General features: G+C 36.6%; 1 protein-coding gene across 7 annotated transcripts in view; it reads right to left on the bottom strand.

The window, feature by feature from the left end:
* LOC148657560 (dual specificity calcium/calmodulin-dependent 3',5'-cyclic nucleotide phosphodiesterase 1C-like) overlaps nucleotides 1–18,957 on the bottom strand; it is a 201,183-nt gene that overhangs the window by 45,200 nt on the left and 137,026 nt on the right. For 5 of the 7 annotated variants that reach the window (XM_088644009.1, XM_088644010.1, XM_088644011.1 and 2 more), the window contains 5 exons: nucleotides 10,956–11,069; nucleotides 9,403–9,585; nucleotides 7,390–7,456; nucleotides 4,616–4,732; nucleotides 4,071–4,211 (listed from right to left, as the gene is read on the bottom strand). In XM_088644009.1, the coding sequence (XP_088500135.1) occupies nucleotides 4,071–4,211; nucleotides 4,616–4,732; nucleotides 7,390–7,456; nucleotides 9,403–9,585; nucleotides 10,956–11,069 (622 nt within the window). Of the gene's footprint in view, nucleotides 1–4,070; nucleotides 4,212–4,615; nucleotides 4,733–7,389; nucleotides 7,457–9,402; nucleotides 9,586–10,955; nucleotides 11,091–18,957 lie in introns of all 7 variants that reach the window. The other 2 variants (XM_088644012.1, XM_088644014.1) reach the window with 1 other exon arrangement.

Below are 18,957 nucleotides of genomic sequence, written 5' to 3'. Positions count from 1 at the left end.
TCTAGAGCCGGACGATTTAAAAGTATAGGGCTCCAGCAGCCATCTTTGTTGTAGAATTGTTTGTATTTATTCATGTTGAAATAGTAAAATTAACGCACTTTCTCAAGGTAAGGCATTCTGTGTATTTTAGAGAATTTTTGCTTTTGCATTTGTATTTTGCTGGAGAACAGATAAATTAATGATATATTTGCCCACTTTTCTAAACTGAAAAAATAACTGAAAAAGGTTAATTTGCTTTATGTGATGTACTGTATGTCGGTACAAAATGTAGTTCTGAGATCCTCAGGCTGTCCTGTATTTTATTATGTATAGTATGTTATGTTTATGTTTTGCTTTTGCTGATAAAAATATATTATTCAACCGTTGTGTAATTTCTGTCTAAAGTGCTGTTGTCAGCATTGTTCTATTAATTTGTTTATTGCAAAATAATTTTACTACAGTGAAAATAAACGAAGTGGTCGTGTTTGGAGGATATTGGAGATCGATTGTGTTTGCAGTATTTTGAGAAACTATTAAAAAGTTTATTTTTGTAACGAAAAATGTAGCGTTGAAAGCAAATATACACGCTTAGGCGGATATGCCTAGCTGGGGGCGGATAATAATAACACCTGTAACACCGCAAAAAGAAAAAAATGTCTGAAAAGTCACATCTAAACCATTGATAGAGGACAGAAGAAAAAAATATTACAGAGGATTAAGGATTTTTAAGAAAAGCAGCAGGTGACACACAAAGAACAGTCAGTACAGTGCATCCATTTGACTAGAAGTTGTTATAGTATGGATATGTGTAAGACCTGGCAACATTGTGGAGTTGTAATTGGAAGAATACGGGATCAAATCAAGTGGAGATCTGTTGTTGTAGCTTCTAGGAAGATATTTCCTGTAAACTGTTTCTGTGAAAGCCCACCTAATGTATACAAATATACTACAGAAGAATATTAGCTATAAACATATATTCGTGTTTAAACGAGAAACTTTTGTGTTTATAAGATAACATTGCATTAAAAACGCATTGATTTCTAAACAGTTTTGCCTACTATATTAATATCTTGTATTATATATGCAATGATATGCAATGACTATACTATATATGCAATAGCATTCACTTTAACAACAGAGAATATTGCCAAACTCCTCTTTTCTGGGGAAAAAATATTAATCTAAAGAAGCACGTGTACAGTCTTTTGTATACATGAAGTACAACACCGTGTCTTTGATTCCCGGATCAAACGCCTATCATTTTCGCCCTTTCTGTGAAAAGTAGAAATGACACAACTTTCCAAACATATGTTATTCTTAATGTGAAACTGCAGATAAATGTACTGCACAGAGCCTTTTGCCGACTCTTTAAACATTGAACGGAATACATTTACGATGGCTTGAGAATAAGACTTGTACCTACTGTTGGATTACTGTTACTGTTATTGTTTGTCACTGTGGAGTCACAAAAACCTCAAAAGCTTTTAGGCTACGGTATGTTTACTGTACATCAGATGCAATTGATTTTGGAATTACACAGCAGAATGGAGGAAAAGAGCGATTTGAAGGGAGAAGCAACCTTTGCACAGACATTAATGTAAAAAGATAGGGAAATACCAAACAAAAAGAAAAAAACAAGTCATTGCACATAACCGGTTATACAGTTTGTACATTGCTGGCTTGCTGTGACCTAAAATTCTGCATGTACTGTAACTTGAGTATCCCGTTATCAACACTGTAAGACACTGAAAATAATAAAAATACTTTGGTCACATCTTTGAGTAAAATGTCTCCTTTTGAAGTTACAATTATACCCTGGGTGATAAAAAGAGTTGCATTATGTGATAAACCACGCATTATGTACTGTAGGAACATACAAACAATAGAAGCATATTATCATAAGTGCACTCTTTATTTACCTTTAGTGTAAATTGTTTGTGTTCCACTCAAGCAAATAATAGTTTGACAGCTGTGTGGAAGAGAAGTAAGCAGCCACATGTGTTTGCTTATATTGTTCAAACAACAACTTGGATTTATTTTTCCTTATGTTTTCCAGTCTTTGCATCTCTTGCAGTGTCCCATGCTTTTTCCCCCTCATAGTGACAGATATCCATATTGCTGCAACAGCTGACTTTATTAGCTATTAGATTGCTATTTGTCGGTATATACTAAAACAAAGTCCATAAAGATTTTGTAAATTTTCTGACAGATTATGCCTTTTGCTGTCAAATGGATTCTGTAACAAGACATTTGGTGTGTCTGGTGTCTGAGGTTTTCAGTATTCCGGATGCCTTTTCTTCTATGACTGATATTTTTCCTCTACTGTGGCACACTTCTTACATTTATAAGGACTACAATTAAACCTGAATTACACAGCCTTTTCAGTGTATCCAAACAGAAATAGGTCAAATGCAGTAAAAATATCAATGAACCTTTTCAGATCAGGCTCAGTGGTAGCTGGTAATTCATTGTGCGTTTTCACCATTGAGACAAAAAGCAATTGAACAGTATTGAACAAGGAATAGAATAAGGCAGTTTTAACCAAAACAGGATCTACTGTACATAAAGAGGAAAGCTAATTGGGATATTAACTGGAATGGTTATAGTGTATTTTATTCAGTAGGACAAAAGGAAAATAAATAGAATGGGATATTTTTTTTCAGTGGGCTTTCGTACTTGGTCTGCTTGGCACTTATTTGAATATAAAGAGCAGGTACAGTATGTATCACACAGTCTGATATGGTCCCTGCAAGCACAGAAATGTGGTATTAGCATCGGTCTATAAGGAAATAAATAAGTCCAGAAAAGGTACGAGTGTCAAAACACTGGGATAGTACATTCCCACATTAAACTGACCACTGTTATCAAAGGCTGTCTGTTCAAAGCCATCTGCCATCAGAATCTATCAACACTGGTGATAGAAAAGAAGTACCGATGAATGATAAAAAAAGAGATAGGTCCTGTGAAGAGCATCACACTTCAATCTGTACCCCATCTGACTGATTGCTTTGAGCTCGCGGCTCCACAGTGCTCATTTCATTGGACCGTTACCCTCTGGAAATTGGTTGAAACGGATAGTAGGTTCAAAACCCAACTTTAAATTCATAAGGTAATGCTTCTTGACCCAGTTCTCTTCAATTGGAAAACAAAAATTGTGTTATTTGTTTTTCTCCTGTCATCCATACAGTAGCTGTTTTTCCCCTTGGAATAACTCAACAGAATAGTTTTGTTCAGTAAAGTTTCTCTTAAGAAACCTTTTCCTTTCTGCTAAAATGTTAGTTTTTGCCTTGCAAAATCGAATAAAAACATATGCATTGTGCTTGAACACTTAATGTTAAGGTTGTAATTGAGGTTTTTCAATTGAAATATAGGGCTGTTCGAGCAGTGCTATAAGCATTTGTGTGACTGACAGTAAAACAGAGATGCACAGATCAGCGATGCCATCCGCTGACACGCTGATCTGTGGCAGGCATGTCCTCCAACATGATATTGAGAATTCTTGGGAATCCTTGCAGAAATCACAAATGCAGTGTTCTCTGGAAAAGTCCTTCGTAATCGCCAAATTTCAAGCCAATAGAAAATACTTTGGATTGTTTTCATAACACAAAAGGCATTTTGTTTGCTTAAAGTCGGTCTGAGTGGAAGAAAATACACAAGACCCAGTTGCTTCAGAGAGAAGTAAGACACTGGTTAACACTCCGAACGTTTTTGTGCTTTTCTAAAACTAAATTAATAAGTTATTATTATGTTATAACTTGAAGAAGTGTTTTAGTAACACTTGATCTTCATATTCTACAAATAACTACAAAGAAAATAACACGCTACAAAATATTAAAACATGAGTGCCCAATAGCAAAATGTTGAAACATGAAAGCAATGGGACAATAATTGTGAAAAGAGGTCAGTTCCTACTTTATTAATTTATTAATGCTCTGTTAAAATGTTATAAAGGATATCCTTATTCTGCTGCATTTGATTACATTATCTTAGCATGCAAATTATTTTGTGTGTGACCCTAGTCATCTTGTAAATGCTTTTAAAAACTGCAGAACACATACAACATGTGTTCATCATCATACTGTAATACCTACCACCATCCCAGTCTTTAACAAGAGGTAATGGACAGTTTGTGTAACATCTGCTGCATGCATGAGATTGTGATATGGGTTTTTATGTTTACTGTATCCAACTTCCAGGGCTTCAACAAAGGACACCAGAGCAGAAATGGGAATCTGCAACCACAGAAAAAGACTAGAATTAATAGTCCACCAATAGAAATCCAAAAATATATATCTACCACGAGGCATCAAAACCCATCAAATAAATGCAGGAACCGATAACATTTGCTGTATTTCTAATGCTTCTCAGTATATTTTTGCTGCGCTCTTAAGAACTTAATTAAGAAGAAACATACAGTGCATGTACTTACTGTATATTCACTGTGTGAATTAAAGCTTTGGAATTTTGTATAAAATATTTTTTATCATAAAAAATTGAAAACTGCATTAGCCAAACTTGTTAACCCTGTATTTGAGAGTGTTTCACATCAGAATTGAACTTCTTTAAGTACATTTTCAAGTAAATGGTAAGCACATACAGCATTGTGTACACACTGATCATTTGAACTGCTACTCACCTTGAACCGGTTAATTAAATCATATCTTGTGAGGAGTTCATAAAATATGAATTTCAGTCCGTGGTCTCCACTTGCATCATTGAGTGCAAAAACGTCAAAAGACCACTTGTCTACATTCTGTGGGGAGAAGAAAGGTTATTTTATTGTTTGGTTTGAGTGCAATCCATATGACAACACATTCACATTCATTAGAAGTCTTTGAAATGTGGGTAACAGGAATTCTATCAAAATAACTCAAATAAGAGAACAGTTTCCTTCATTTCAATAGGGCTAACTTTTTTTTCATGAATAAAACCACATGTTTCCACAGGTGTCATGTCAAAAAGAAGAAAATCAATCAAAGTGTGTGTGAAAAAAAATTGTCAGGACAATCTTTTCATTTGTTTTTTCTTAAATATGTTTTGATGTCAGAAAAACAATAAGGGAGCCTGGATCATTACTTTGCATCTGGACATGTTTTGTTGCTACCTACAGTATTCACTACACTAAAACTATACAACTACTAAATTAAACACATTTTGTTTGTGAATGAAATAAAGATGGATGCGCTACATATTACATTTGCTGTGTAGTCATAGTCTGTTGGAAAAGTGTGTTTTTGCTTCTTGTCTATATCTAAATCTGCCACATATGTGAGCTCGCTTGCATTCAGGTCTGCAAGCCCAGAAGGGGCTCACGCAAAACTTTGGAGGTCCTGGGCAGAGCAAGGGGGGCTGTTGGTACCTTGAGTTAACATGAGAGTTGGTGGTGAATGAGGGCTGCACCTTGAACCAGAAGATTAAGGAAACTGAGAGAAAATCCGAAAACAAAGTGCAAAAAGTGGGACAAAACATGATTCAGAACCATTGTCCTGGGAAGAAATGTGGAGTTGGGAAGATTAGAAATGTGAAGAAGAAAGATGAATGAATGAAAGAGTGAGGTTTATAATAATACGGTGAAACACACACATGACAAATCACCGTTAACAAAATGGGTTATGAGTCACTTGTGTTGTGGAAGCTGCCAACTGATCGACGTCATATCATGACCCTTGTTAGAACGTTGCTGATGATAAAAATTATGAAGCCAAAACAATGGACATCTTCAGATTAAACATTGAAACATCATGCTGACACAATGGAAACGAAATGGAAGTGCTTTTACTGTATAAGTGAGAGCAGGAGGCACTTCTTTATGGAAAAGAATGTGGGAGTATCTGTGTCCATGCATCCTTGTCTGATGTGCCACTTCATTCTTGTACTTTCTTTACCCTTCGGTTTTATTTTATAGCTTTTGTGGATTTCAGAGGTTTACATACAAACATAATGGGAACTAAATTAAATGTCTGATCCCCACAGTCTCAGTCCCAGAAGAGGACAGATGCTTAGCTCAAATGATTTCTGCCAAATCAACCAAAGGCCAAAACCTTGTTGTAGTGGAATGTCTTTTTTGTGAAAATATTTTGCTTGGTAAAGTCAGAAAAGGAAACTCCAGCAATAATGCGGAGAAATAAAATGTCACGGTGAAGGGCCTCAGCCATTTGTAATTTATTATGTTTTTCCTTAAACTAAGTTCTATTTTTCCAACACGTACTGCTATGCACATTTGAAATACTGCACATTAAAGATTTAAATCTTTAAATTGGAAGTTTGCTCGCGCCTTCAATCTCTGTCACAGTTGACTGCCAATTCCCTGTAGGCATTTTCAGTGAGCAATAAAGATGCATAGATCTTGTATGTGTGTCAGTGGCTAGAATCACAAGCAGGTTGGTGGCAGAGTAAAACTTTAAAGGCAGAGCTCGAAAAGCACCATGCTGTCAATTTTTAGGCAAAAACTGTGCATATGTGAATCAGTTATAAATTGCAAGACAGACAGGAGAATCGCAGACAATGGTGAATAAATCTTAACACCTTTAAAAAGCACTGTGCAGAATATTAAACATTTTAGCTACCAAAAATTGAATTTGCTGGTTAAGATATACAGTACAGAATGTATGTTCTGAAACAAAAAGAATCTGAGGTTGTACTGTATGTTGAAAACTTTTGAAGCACAGACTGCCTCTTACCACACCACATCTCCCTGTTTTGACCTGACCAAAGGACTTCAAAATCAAAACATGAAAACTGGCAACAGTTTTGAGAAAACTATCAAGGTAATTTTTTTACTTCCAATGGCCTTATTTTCAGCTTCCAGTACAGTCAGTGTAGTTATCAACACCTTCTTCAGCTATCCTTCAAAGCAAATTTTACATCTGTGAAATTAAATACAAATAAATGATTCCTTTTCATACTGCCCATTTCATCAAAGCTTTGGATATTCATACCTTATCGTAATAGTGATGTTAAAAAAGACTTGCTAAAGATTTTCCTCTGTGTAGAGAAATGTGCATTCTCTGTTTATTTCAAGATAAATCCTTTTTTTATGAAAACAAATGTGCTTGTGTGTGAATTTATGCAATTTTTAAATTATAGACCATCTAACAAATTAAAACTTGCACACAAAGTATTGACATTTAAAACATATTGAACTTAAACGAATGATTTTCAAGATAAAGTCCATTTTTAATGTTAAATGCCTGCCCTTCAGAAGGGCAGTATCACTAGCTTTGCCCTGGACAATACTTCTCTACAGAGCCTCAGTGCAGCCCTTGATTGTTGACAAATTCTCATTAACGAAGGGTTTCTTCTCAAAGGACCTGCTGATAAGGAGACCAAGATATGGAGCGCTTGGCAAAACAGATTCTGTTGACCCCATTGTAATTAGTCAATAAAGGATACAAATGACTGTGTTAGTACCTTTAGTACAGCTATCACTGATGGAGGATAGCTCAGCCCCACCATGTTTGAGGTGCGTCTATACATTCTGTTGAGGAGAAAAAAAAAAGCACTGCATTTTAGGAAGCACTTAAACTCTTTTGGCTAGCAAAATCATTTCAGCAGAGATACCAAAGGAACTTAAGTTTCATCCGTGTTGTTCCCACAGCACTTGGAATTCAGCTTTCTCTTAGTTTCAGCTCTCAGCAGCTGTTCCCACACTGCACGGGGAGAATGGAGACGAGCAGTGATGCACACCTCCATCAAGACGTTTGTTTTTTGTGACATTGCCTGCTCCACTGTGTCTTACAAGAGAGCTACAGCTGACTGGAAGAGCAACTTGTCCTTACCTTTGCAAGTCCACGGGTATCCAGAGAATTGCAGGCGTCCCCATTTTGCCAAGGGACATCCAGCTGATGAATCCAAATTGTGCCTCGGCAGCATAGTTGTGTGTCACGGCTCAGGGGAATTTTGGTCAAATTGAACTAGACATAACTGAGGCTCAAAGAAAACTGCACTCTTTCAGATACTCAGGAGTCCCATAAGAATGTAGTTTTATACACCTGGGAACATTTCAGCATATGTTTCACTTACAATGCCTTTTTAAAAGATCTCTTTAAGTAATTTTGTATTCTCAGTATGTATTGGGGATGATCTAGACTTTCATATTGTATTTTGTATTGTATTTTCTCTGTTTTTTTGTTCACGTTGTACAAAATAAACATAGTTTTTGGTCTTCTGAGTCCTCTGAGTTTGTGTGTGTCATGGAGTTACCATGTGGCACATAAGGGCAGCAAATATATCTACTTCCATAAGGTTTGCAGGTCTGTTTGATTACAGAGAGAAACATGAATCAAACGCGCAATATCATGGCACAATATCAAAAGAAAACCAAAGAAAAGATATTGTTCTTAGTCATGATGTCATTCCAAAATGGTATATTACTCTACAGCCTTTTCTGGAGAAACTTATTTTTTTTTTTATTTGAATAAAGATTAACTGGATAAACTGATGGTGCATCGAAATAGCATGTGCCACTTGTGAATTTTCCCTTGTAATCACCTAATGTGTATAATGTCATGTAATTGGGGCTTTCAAGAGAATAACATGCCATTTTCTTCAAATTCCTGGCTCATTCTTGGAATATTTATTCTTTTATAGCAGTTTCCAGACTTATACCTAAAAAGGGAAGTGAGTAGAGGAGACCTTTAAACTATAATTCTGTTTTTTTTTTTAAAAAAGAGAGAAACATGAATATTGAATAGTGTAAAAGGGATATTTTTTATATTGTCAGAATGTTGTCACTAGTGGAAAAGAGGGAAACTCAATTTTGCGTGCCAGCAGTTTGCTTGTAATGGTTACAGGGACAGAATATACTTTTCAAAGCTTCTTGTGATTTAATATCCTCATTCATGGGATGTATTATGTATGATTGTTGCTGAAGTAGATATTTTACAACACAAAATGAATAAAAGAAATCTCCTTCCCATCAATAAAATCTTTAAGGCAGATTGTCTTCTTGCTTACTGCTCATATTATCTAGCCACATTTGTACTCGAATTTTTTCTTTTAGCTTTTAAAGATCATTTAAAAGGCAGCGTTCAAAACACTCAACAAGGAACATGGGAACAACACAAAATGCCGAAAAACATGCATATCTTCACTAAAAAAATAGTGAAAAGAAAGTTAATGTTGCATACTGTGAAGTACTCTTAAAACAAAACATTTCACATGAAGTCTACTCTTTTAGATACAGTATACTGTAGTATAATGGAAAAGCACATCTAAGAAATCGTAAAGCAACCAAAGTGGGTTATATTTACGCATATTACTGAACTAAAGTATGTTTTAAAACTGATCAGTGTGTTGGGCAGGGATTGAACATGGCTAGATGTTAAGTACATTGTCTATGTACAGTACTTTCCAGAACTCTTCATGTGTTACTATATTGTTTTTCACATGCATTCTTGCAGATCCAGCATCCTATACTTTTACCTTTCTACGAAAATCCCAGCCTGCACTGCATGAACAATGCTCCGGAATCTGGGCTTTTCCTCTGTTCTTTTGAGCATCATCCCCATCTGTCTCGTGAAGGTGGAGGCCAGCCAGTCCCGCACCTCGGAGGGCACCGAGTCTGACTGGATGTCGCTGAGCTCATCTTCTGTGTCCACAAGGCGTCTAGAAGAAAATATCAAGGATACCAAAATGGTATACATTTGGATGCCAGGTTACTGGTTGATGGCCGTAGTTCTCAAATGTTAAAAGTTGGGGTTGGAAGTAGGGCTGAGCAGAAATGTGGTGATCGTCAGTTTCATGTTTGGGGGTAAAAATTAAATGTAATGTTTCCCAGAAATTTTAAAAGTCTACTAAATACTTTCAGACATTAGCAAAAGAAGAGTAAGCCTTTGCTTCCCTTTGAGTTGAGCACAGGAACTATGCAGAAAAGTACAACTGAGTACTGAATTATTTCAGTCCTAACCAAAAGACATGACTCAACCCTAATTCTAAAACTGTTCAATTAAAATTATAAGGTATAGCATCTTATTATCTGTTCCGATAATACAACTGTTCATTACTTAAGTCCTCCATAATGCAATTTTAAGGTATAAAGGAAATAAATTATCTTGTGCTGCATTGTCAGTGTACAGCAGAAACACAATTCAGTTTTTTTCTTTCTCTTAGTCTGCTATTTTTTTTTTCCATGGTTATGTAGATTACAAAAAAAACATCTTCATCAGTGATAAGGAGAGGAAAAGAGGGAGAATAAATACTGGGAGGCAAGAAAGCACACTTCATTTTTGCTCTTTTTACTTCTTTGGCAGTTTGTGATTTTATAGTATAATATGCATTGTTAAACTGAAAGTGTTAAATGTGGCACAGTACAGGAAATTATGATGACGTGGAATTAAAAAACAAAGACCTAACTGTCAATGTATTATTTCAGAATATGATCAATTTACAGTATTTACATTCATGTGAACTAATCACATGGTCACTAATTTAACCTCTAACATAAAGTGTTTGCGGCCCTACGTAAATGATTTTGGCACATTCTTTGTCATAGAAATGCTGTGTGTTGGGACAGTGACATTTTCTGCATTCCAGCTGCCTAAAGACAAGGTGAGACCTTTTATTTATTAGATTATTTCCTTAATACAAGTGCTCTAAATCACATTAGCCTGGGTGACTCACTGCCTGCAGAAAGGTTGTTTATACAGAGTGTCTCAATAAGACATTTAAGTGCCGTACTTTTATAAGAGGCCGATAAGAGAAAGACAAGGAGAAAGTGCTACTGTATAAGGACAAATTTTCACATTACACCAGACACTGCATTGGGGCTGGCATGAAAAAGTCAATTTGAAAATAAGTAAAGCATTAAATTGTGTTAACAGTGACCATGACAGTACATGCTGTTGTCCAAAGATCCTTGCATGTATCAGAGAGCTTCATGAACTCTCATCACGAGAACCTACATGAATAAGCAACAGTTTTGAATGTCGGTTCCCTTCCATGTCAGACACCGGCTGCATCTGTTTGAATGGACATACCTGGTTTCCTCGATATACACAGACTCCAGCACAGAAGCTGCATACTCCAAGTTCTTTTTAAGGTCAACGACCGATGCCTCTCCTCTTTCTAACTGCTTCACCAGGCACCGCAACCTAAAAGGACAATCGAAAAACCTGTAAGATGGTAAGCAGGTTAAATGTCAGAAACGGAGATGCGATCTCAGAAAACAGCTTCGTCCTTTAATCAAAAAGAGAATGAAGAAAAATGTAACTTTTTTATTTTCTGACAGTTCAGAAAATTGCTAATAGTGGCCAGCTCAGACACTGTTAACCATAATTGTAACAACTGTGGTGCATATGGATTTTGATATTTATCCTTACATTTTGATTGTCACCTACTGTACTTACAGTAACTGTGCAATTTCATATATTCATACTGTACATACAGACCTGGGATAATTAAATGTGAAATGGTCTGATCAGCATATATGGTATACAGTTGATTAATTATTTGATGTCACCACAAAATATAATACAACTTAAATATAATATTTAAAGGATTTTTTTATGTAAGTGTTCTGATTGACTCTACATATATAACCCCTGTTCTGGCATTAAGTAAGTTATGTCTGTAGTAAAATAAGTCAGTGAAGAAACATAAGTTATTAATTGTGTGAAGCTCCAAACATTTTACAATAGCAATCAAAACATTTTTTTCTTCCAACCCTGAAGACTCTGTTTCACTTGACAGAAATTTTCACTGCAAAAACGTTTTTGTGTGATTCACCCTTTCAGTATATACTGTACACTGTCCCACTTCTCTTTATGGTATTTTTCTGTGTGTCCTTAATTTATGTTTGGTGATAAAATTCTGTACATAATCAGAATTTTGTAGTCCATGTAGTCATTCACAGCAGAACTATAAAGGGTGGTTAGATTGTCATTTGGCAAAGTGCTTTCAAAAGAAACACTATTCTTCCACCTAAAAGAACAGCTACAGTATATCTTAGAGATTCCGAGCAAATTCTGTAATAGTTCTAGTTACCTGTTACATTTACAGTACCACACACTTCTGCATAAATGCAATATTTGACAACTCGCAAGGAAATAACATCTTTCTCTGAACCACAGAGAAAAGGAAAATGCCTAACATGATTGCAAAACCACACAGTCCTTTATTATCAACTCTCTAATGTTCAAACAAGAGTGTGTAGTGAAGAACTGATTTCAGTCACTTAATGTTCTCCTTCTTACAGAGAATGTATCTCAATTCAAGCACATTTTATTCTAATGCAAGACTTACCCACTTCTATCATTTAAAAAGTTGATTAAATGGTTCTCTACATGTGCTGGCTAAGTGTGAAAAGTTTTGGGTACTGGATTGAAATCTGCCCCCATGTACATTTCCAGTGATAGGCCAGGATTCCTGGAGAGATTTTATGCTTGCATGCCACCCATCATGTATCCTGTCTTTCTTCATTATCATGTCTCCAAGAAGATTATCTGACACTCTTATCAAAAAACAATGCACACCCAATATTATGGAGGTGTTGGCCAGCAAGCACCCATCAAAACAATAAGGTAAGCAGGTACAGTACACACACTCTCTAATTCATCAGAATTTATTATATGTTGTTATATGTTTTGGCACAAAAAAACTTTTGTCAGAACATGTGGTTTTCTTTTTGTGACTATCCAGGACATTCAGCCCAACCAAACCTGAAGCTGAACTACTTCAGTCAGAAGAACAGCATGTGTTGAAACTATTTCCTGTTTTCCTGACTTTACTTAAATGAAATGTGAAATTATGGCCCTGAGTGTCACTCTACAATGAAAAATGAAAAGATTGCCTGCTGTGAGGCAGCAAAACAATTTTTGGGTGAGACAGGCATCGTTGAATGAAAACTGCTTTCACAGATTACCCTTGGCTCAGACTGCATGGAGTTCCTTATGAAGAACCTGTGGATGAAGATGTGGTATGTTTTGTGTAGGCTAGGCTTCCAGCTCACAACACCCAAGTGATGAAGATGTGTTTTTTGTGCGTCTGCTGCTGCATCACCTCCGCTTAATACCTTTTTGTTGTAATATTGTGGCATGTGACCTATGAGTGATGAAAACTGCTCCGTGTTCGCTGGCCACTGATGGCACTGTGAACTGCACGATAAGGTGCCATGTTGAAAATTGGAAAGGTCCAATCTGAAAATGGGGATAGAATTCCAGGCATAATATTGTTACAGGCTGAGGTAAATGACAATGGAGATGTCTAAGAATCTAGTGAATGTGTGTAACATTTCCAGTTTAAAAGCAGAGGGGATGTTTGCTGAGATGTAGGCGGTCCAGAGTCTGTGATCAAAGCAATCGTTAAGTTAACCTTGGTTTATCGTAGTTAATTAAGTTGTGGTTAAATGAATAAGTGTCAATCAACAGTCCAGAAACACACCATATACGATCAGATCAGGGGGCGGAAAAGGATAGAAAAGAGGGTCAGATGATATGAGAGACAGGAGACAGAAACAGACCTTGAAGCTGGTGCCAGACGAGAATCATCCTAAAACACCCGATTGGAGCTCAGTAATTGAACCTTGCTAAGAGAGCTCGCTGTTCTGTAGCTTTTAGGGAACTTTGAGTTTCTGAATGAAGAATCCCTTCGTTTAATACTGCCTCTCCTGCTTAGTGGTGCATTTTAGAATAGGGAGATAGGTCCCATTTGTTTTGTGGCATCAGCATGTGCATCAGCATCAGTGATTTAATAATAACTGTTATTCAGTTTAGTTTAGAAGGCAGTTTATCTCTTCTTTGGTCTCTGTAGGCATTATTTAAGAAGTCAATTCAAGTACCTGGTAATAGCCTGGTGTTTCTGGGTGGTTTAGAAATGCCTGGTCTCTAAGCTTGTAAATACAGTAACTTGTGTGCTGTAAGTTAATGTTGCATGTAGTGTAGTGTGTGTCACTGTCATTGTTAGTAAAATTTTATAAATTTATATAACCAAGTGTGTCTAAATTATGTATCTTTTCACCAAAGCTGTGCCAGGTATATCCTTGGAGAAATCATTTACAAGTAGGAGGTTACATTTATTTTATTACTGACTAATCTGCATGGTCAGTTCCTGATCTTTTCTATTTTTGTAACCCCCCATTTGTAACTATTTATGTCACATGTTCAGGTGTACATGCTTTAGTTTCAATTTCAGTTCCATATTCAACTTTCAGTGCATTGCTACACCTAAACCCACATCATCAGATGATATATAAACATTCTCCATGGGAGGAGATTGTATTCCAGTGTCTAATTCACAATTCATTGTAGCAATAATGCAATTAAAACATTGGCCACTAACCGCATAGGCCACTGTGATGGGCTCAAATTGAATAGTCCCTCATTATATAAATTAAGAGGAAGAAAAATTTCTCAGAAATGTTTGCGTTCTTCTTCCAGTGTTATTAAAAAGGGGTCTTTATTCTGCTGAAAGACAGTCATTTAGAAACGAAAATGGCATTTAATCTCTGTTCGAATCACTGTGACGAATGCCACCGAGCAAACGTGCTGTCAGGTGAATCTTCACACTCCAGAGGATGATATCATTTAGTTTACATACAGTGTTTAAAACCCACTGAGCTGATTCAACCCAGGCTGATCGCGGTCCGCGTTTTCAGAATTTTAATTTGCCCAGGGGCTTGCTGGAACCTGCACAAGTTCAACAACCGAGCAATCAGTCTCAGCTCATCATCAGTGGGGCAACAACAAGGCAGGTAACCGAGCAGAATTTTCCATCTTATCTTAAATCCACGACAGTGAGTTCCTCTTAATGTGTCTGTTAATCTAATAATCCCATTAGGAATGGTCTCCACCTGCGATATGTGCAGCCTGGCTCCCAGCTGGGATTCAGTTGCTGTTTCTCAGGCATCCTTCCAGCAGGTCTCAAAACACACACTGTAGCATCTCCAAACAGCAGTAAATTCCAATAGGCCAACTCCTGTCACAGTCTTAATGGGCCCTTTAATCCAATAATATCACGAGTCCTAGGGGCCAAGGCATGTTTAAGTGCTCATAAAGGCAAATTATCCCCGTGACACGTATCCATTTTTAATTAATTTTTTCAGTGATTTTTTAACCATTTCCTCTATTTAGGTGATTATTGCTTATACCGTACATAACAATTCATAATAACTTTGAAGAACTTGTGTGACGAAAAGCCTCAGTTTCTGTCTAACCAGTAGTACAGTAAGTGAATCCAGCACAGCCACACAGATGGACAGATTGGGAGCAGCTGACTAAGAGTCATTTTGTAAAAGGTGTGAAAAAAAGTCTTTAGGTCACATTAGCTGAAGCTCCGAAATCAAAATCAAAATCCGTTCTGATGAGTTTTCAATATTTCATATTGGTTTTCAGAAACGGAAAACTGGCCTGTTTGGGATGTAAAGGCATAAAAGAAATTCTGTCAGAGAATGTATTATACATGTATTATACAGAAAGAACCAAAGAATTCTAGTCAATCTGCACGGAATCAAAATATGAAAATCAATGTTTTTTATGTGGTGAACTGAACACACCTTTGGTACTGTACATGGTATGTGATGAAATAAAACTCCTGAATGTTTTTCATATATTACACAATAACCCCATTTAGGACGAAGACATGATTGCTACAACAAGTACAGTACATTAACTAAAGTTCCAGTGTATTGACAGTATTGTATGTACAAAGAGTAAGCAGCTTACAAATTTTAATCTTGTGGTATAATGAGAAACATTGAAAAAGAAGAAAAATACTTTTCATCAAGGGAAAGTTTTAGAAGGAACAGACTTTGTAAAAAGTATACCTTGGCTAATTTATTCAATTTCTACTGTCAGGAAAAATGAAATCATCTTGAAATACTTTATATGCTCATTGAAAAACAAATGTGTTTGTTTGACTTTAAATATCAAAAATATTTTTAAGACACAAACATGGTTGGTTAACAACCCTTACCTAGGCAAACTTAGTAATATGCACTGTATAACTTTAATACTGTGTAAAGAGCTTCTAGTCATTATTTGGACTGAATTTTAAGAAAGGTAATTTGCATCGATTAAAATGAGTTAACTATTTCAGCACTGTTGGCAGAAGAACATTAGCTGTTGGATATTTGTTCAACTTAAGTGCTTCTAATACAGTACCTGCGGCTCTTCTGCCTTCTATGCTAACGGTATGCAAAAGACAAAAATAACTTTGTGTAACATGATGTAACCCCAGTGAAAAAGTAATTTTACCAATGCAATACAAAATAACATTTCTAAAACTGATGACACACATATGTGAGAGAATATCATTTTCATGGAAGCTATTAAGGAGAGTGCTTTACTAATCACCTGTAAAACATTACTGTAACTTTACTGTATTTAGGTTGCATTAAGCTTCAGTATATTTTTACAACAGCTTCATCATTCGCAGGAATATACCAGAAGAGTTCTGAGCACAACATCAGCTTGCACAGCTCTCTCTAGTTTTGTTCTGCTATGGGAAGTCCTGGCAATGTCAGATTATTGTTAAAGTTTCCGAATTGATATTTACTGCATATAAGAAAATGAACAAACTTCATCTTATTAAATATATATTTGCTTTGTTATCATTGGATAGATGCATTTTTTACTTTTGCTGCATGTTCTCAAGAACTAATATTATTTTAATGTTAATTTGGATTTATACTACTAGAAATTTGTAGCATAAATGAATGCATTGTACTAGCACGTCTGTTACACTGTAAAAGCTATAGACTGACTATGGGTATATTATAATTTTGATGAAGGGACTAGATGAAATTGTTCTTTGAATGTCAGTGGAAAGTGTAAATATTTCTCCTGATATAGTGATTTGTTTTCTGCTTCAATACGATTGCACATTATGCTGTGTGAATACCACCACAACCTTCTTAATCTCAATTGACTATATAGAGTAACAGCCTGGATGAAAACACAGAGCTAGATTATTGAAAGAAAAGGGTACAATCAACAAAATAAAAATGAAGTAGGTGGTGTGGGCTAATTCCGCAAGGACAAACGCACCTTTTAGTCATCTGTTGATAAATGTTTTGAAGAGATGTTTTCAAATATTCAGCATACATTATTGATCTGCTGACCTTCAGCAGATGTTTGTTTCTTAAATCATTTAACTGAGGTTTTTTCTCTTGCCAGCATATCCCACTGTTACCTATGATCTCTGCACATAGACCAGGCATTGGCAAAATTAGTGAAGGTAAAAAGAGAATAAATAACTTTCATTTCATAAGAGCTTTTCAAGAAACCTGTAGTGAAGTGCTGTACAAAAGCATATGTAACACAGAGAGGAGGAATAAAAAAAAGGACAGCAGATAGACATAGTGAAACCAAGGGCATCATTATATTTTACATTAAATGCTTAAGCAAAAAAGAACAGTTGCAGTTCCACAATAATACCGTACAAGCCCTTTCCCTCATGTTGCCACTGTACAGATATGTTTGTAATGAATGGGATGAATATCATTGATTGCATTAATAAAGTAAAATCTTGGATGTGTGAAAATATTTTGTCACTCAACTCTGATAAAACTGAGGTTTGGAGGCAGTGTGGATAGGACTGCTATAACCTCAGCACTCAACTCTGAGGGCTTAAAATTTTGCCTCAAAGATTCGGCACGTACTGTAACTTAGGCATCATCTTAGACACAAGGCTCTCCATTAACTCTCATGTTAATGCAGTATCGAAGGCGTGCTTTCTACAGTTAAGACATATTGCAAAACTAAGGTATTTTCTCTCCACCCAAGACACAAAGAAACGAATACATGCTTTTGTATACAGCAGATTAAACTACTGTAGTGCCCTACTATCAGGGAGCACCTATCGCACCTTCAACATCTTACAGCAATTCAAAACACAGCAGCTAGAATTGTTACCAGGAGTAGAAAGTACAACAACACCTATACTTAGCTCTCTCCATTGGCTTCCTGTCAGATACAGGCCAGACTTCAAAATTATTTTACTTATAAGGTTCTCAGAGGTCAGGCATCTGTCTATTTAATGGAGCTGATTAATGTACAGTATACAATCCAAGTTGCCCACTTAGATCACAGAACGCAGGTCTTCTTCTTATTCCACATATTAATAAAAAACAGCTGGTGGTTAAGCCTTTAGCTACAGCGCCCCTAGTGTATGGAATAGTCTTCCAGCCTACGTATGGGATGCCGAGTCAATCTCAGGATTTAAATCCAGACTGAAAACCTATTACTTCAGCCTAGCCTACTCACACCTTACAGTACATCATAGCTCGTTGCAACTACTGTTTGGCTGCTGGTGCAGATACATCTGTTCTGATTCTCCTCCCCACATGTCTGGATGGTGCCTGGGTTGGGCACCCTCTGAGTTGGATGCTGCATCACAAACCGAGGTCCCGACTCTCTGTGGTCATTACAAATCCCAGGGTGTTTCTCGAAAAGAGTAGGGGTGTACCCCGGCGTCCTGGCCAAATTTCCCCATTGGCCCTTACCAATCATGGCCTCCAAATAATCCCCCTCTATGAATTGGCTACATTACTCTGTTCTCCTCCCCACTGATAGCTCATGTGTGGTGAGCGTTCTGGCACACTATGGCTGCCGTTGCATCATCCAGGTGGATGCTGCACATTGGTGGTGGTGGTGGTGGAGGGGAGTCCCCATTACCTGTAAAGCGCTTTGAGTGGAGTGTCCAGAAAAAGCGCTATATAAGTGTAAGCAATTATTATTATTATCACTGCCATGGATCCAAGAGGGACACAGCGAATACAGCTATCGTTTAGGAGGATTTGCTGGTCTACAGAGAACTGAATGGAGTACAGTACTGTACGTGCACACAGAAGGACATGATGGAAGGCTTAATACTCCACATTTAGTACTTTTTTAGAATTGTATAATGATAGCATGCCCAGAGGGGTTGGGCCAGTTGACTTTGGATCCCTAGAGGTTTTTTTTCTCCTTACAGAGGAGTTTTTGGCTCCTCTCCTCAGTTGTCTTCTGGCTTTTTCTCTTTCTGTATTGTAATATCACGTATGTC

This window comes from Lepisosteus platostomus, chromosome 8 (assembly GCF_059453375.1).
Source record: "Lepisosteus platostomus isolate fLepPlt1 chromosome 8, fLepPlt1.hap1, whole genome shotgun sequence".
Classification (NCBI taxonomy): domain Eukaryota; kingdom Metazoa; phylum Chordata; class Actinopteri; order Semionotiformes; family Lepisosteidae; genus Lepisosteus; species Lepisosteus platostomus.
Note: the sequence above shows the minus strand (reverse complement) of the source record. Positions and strands in the feature narration are given on the sequence as shown.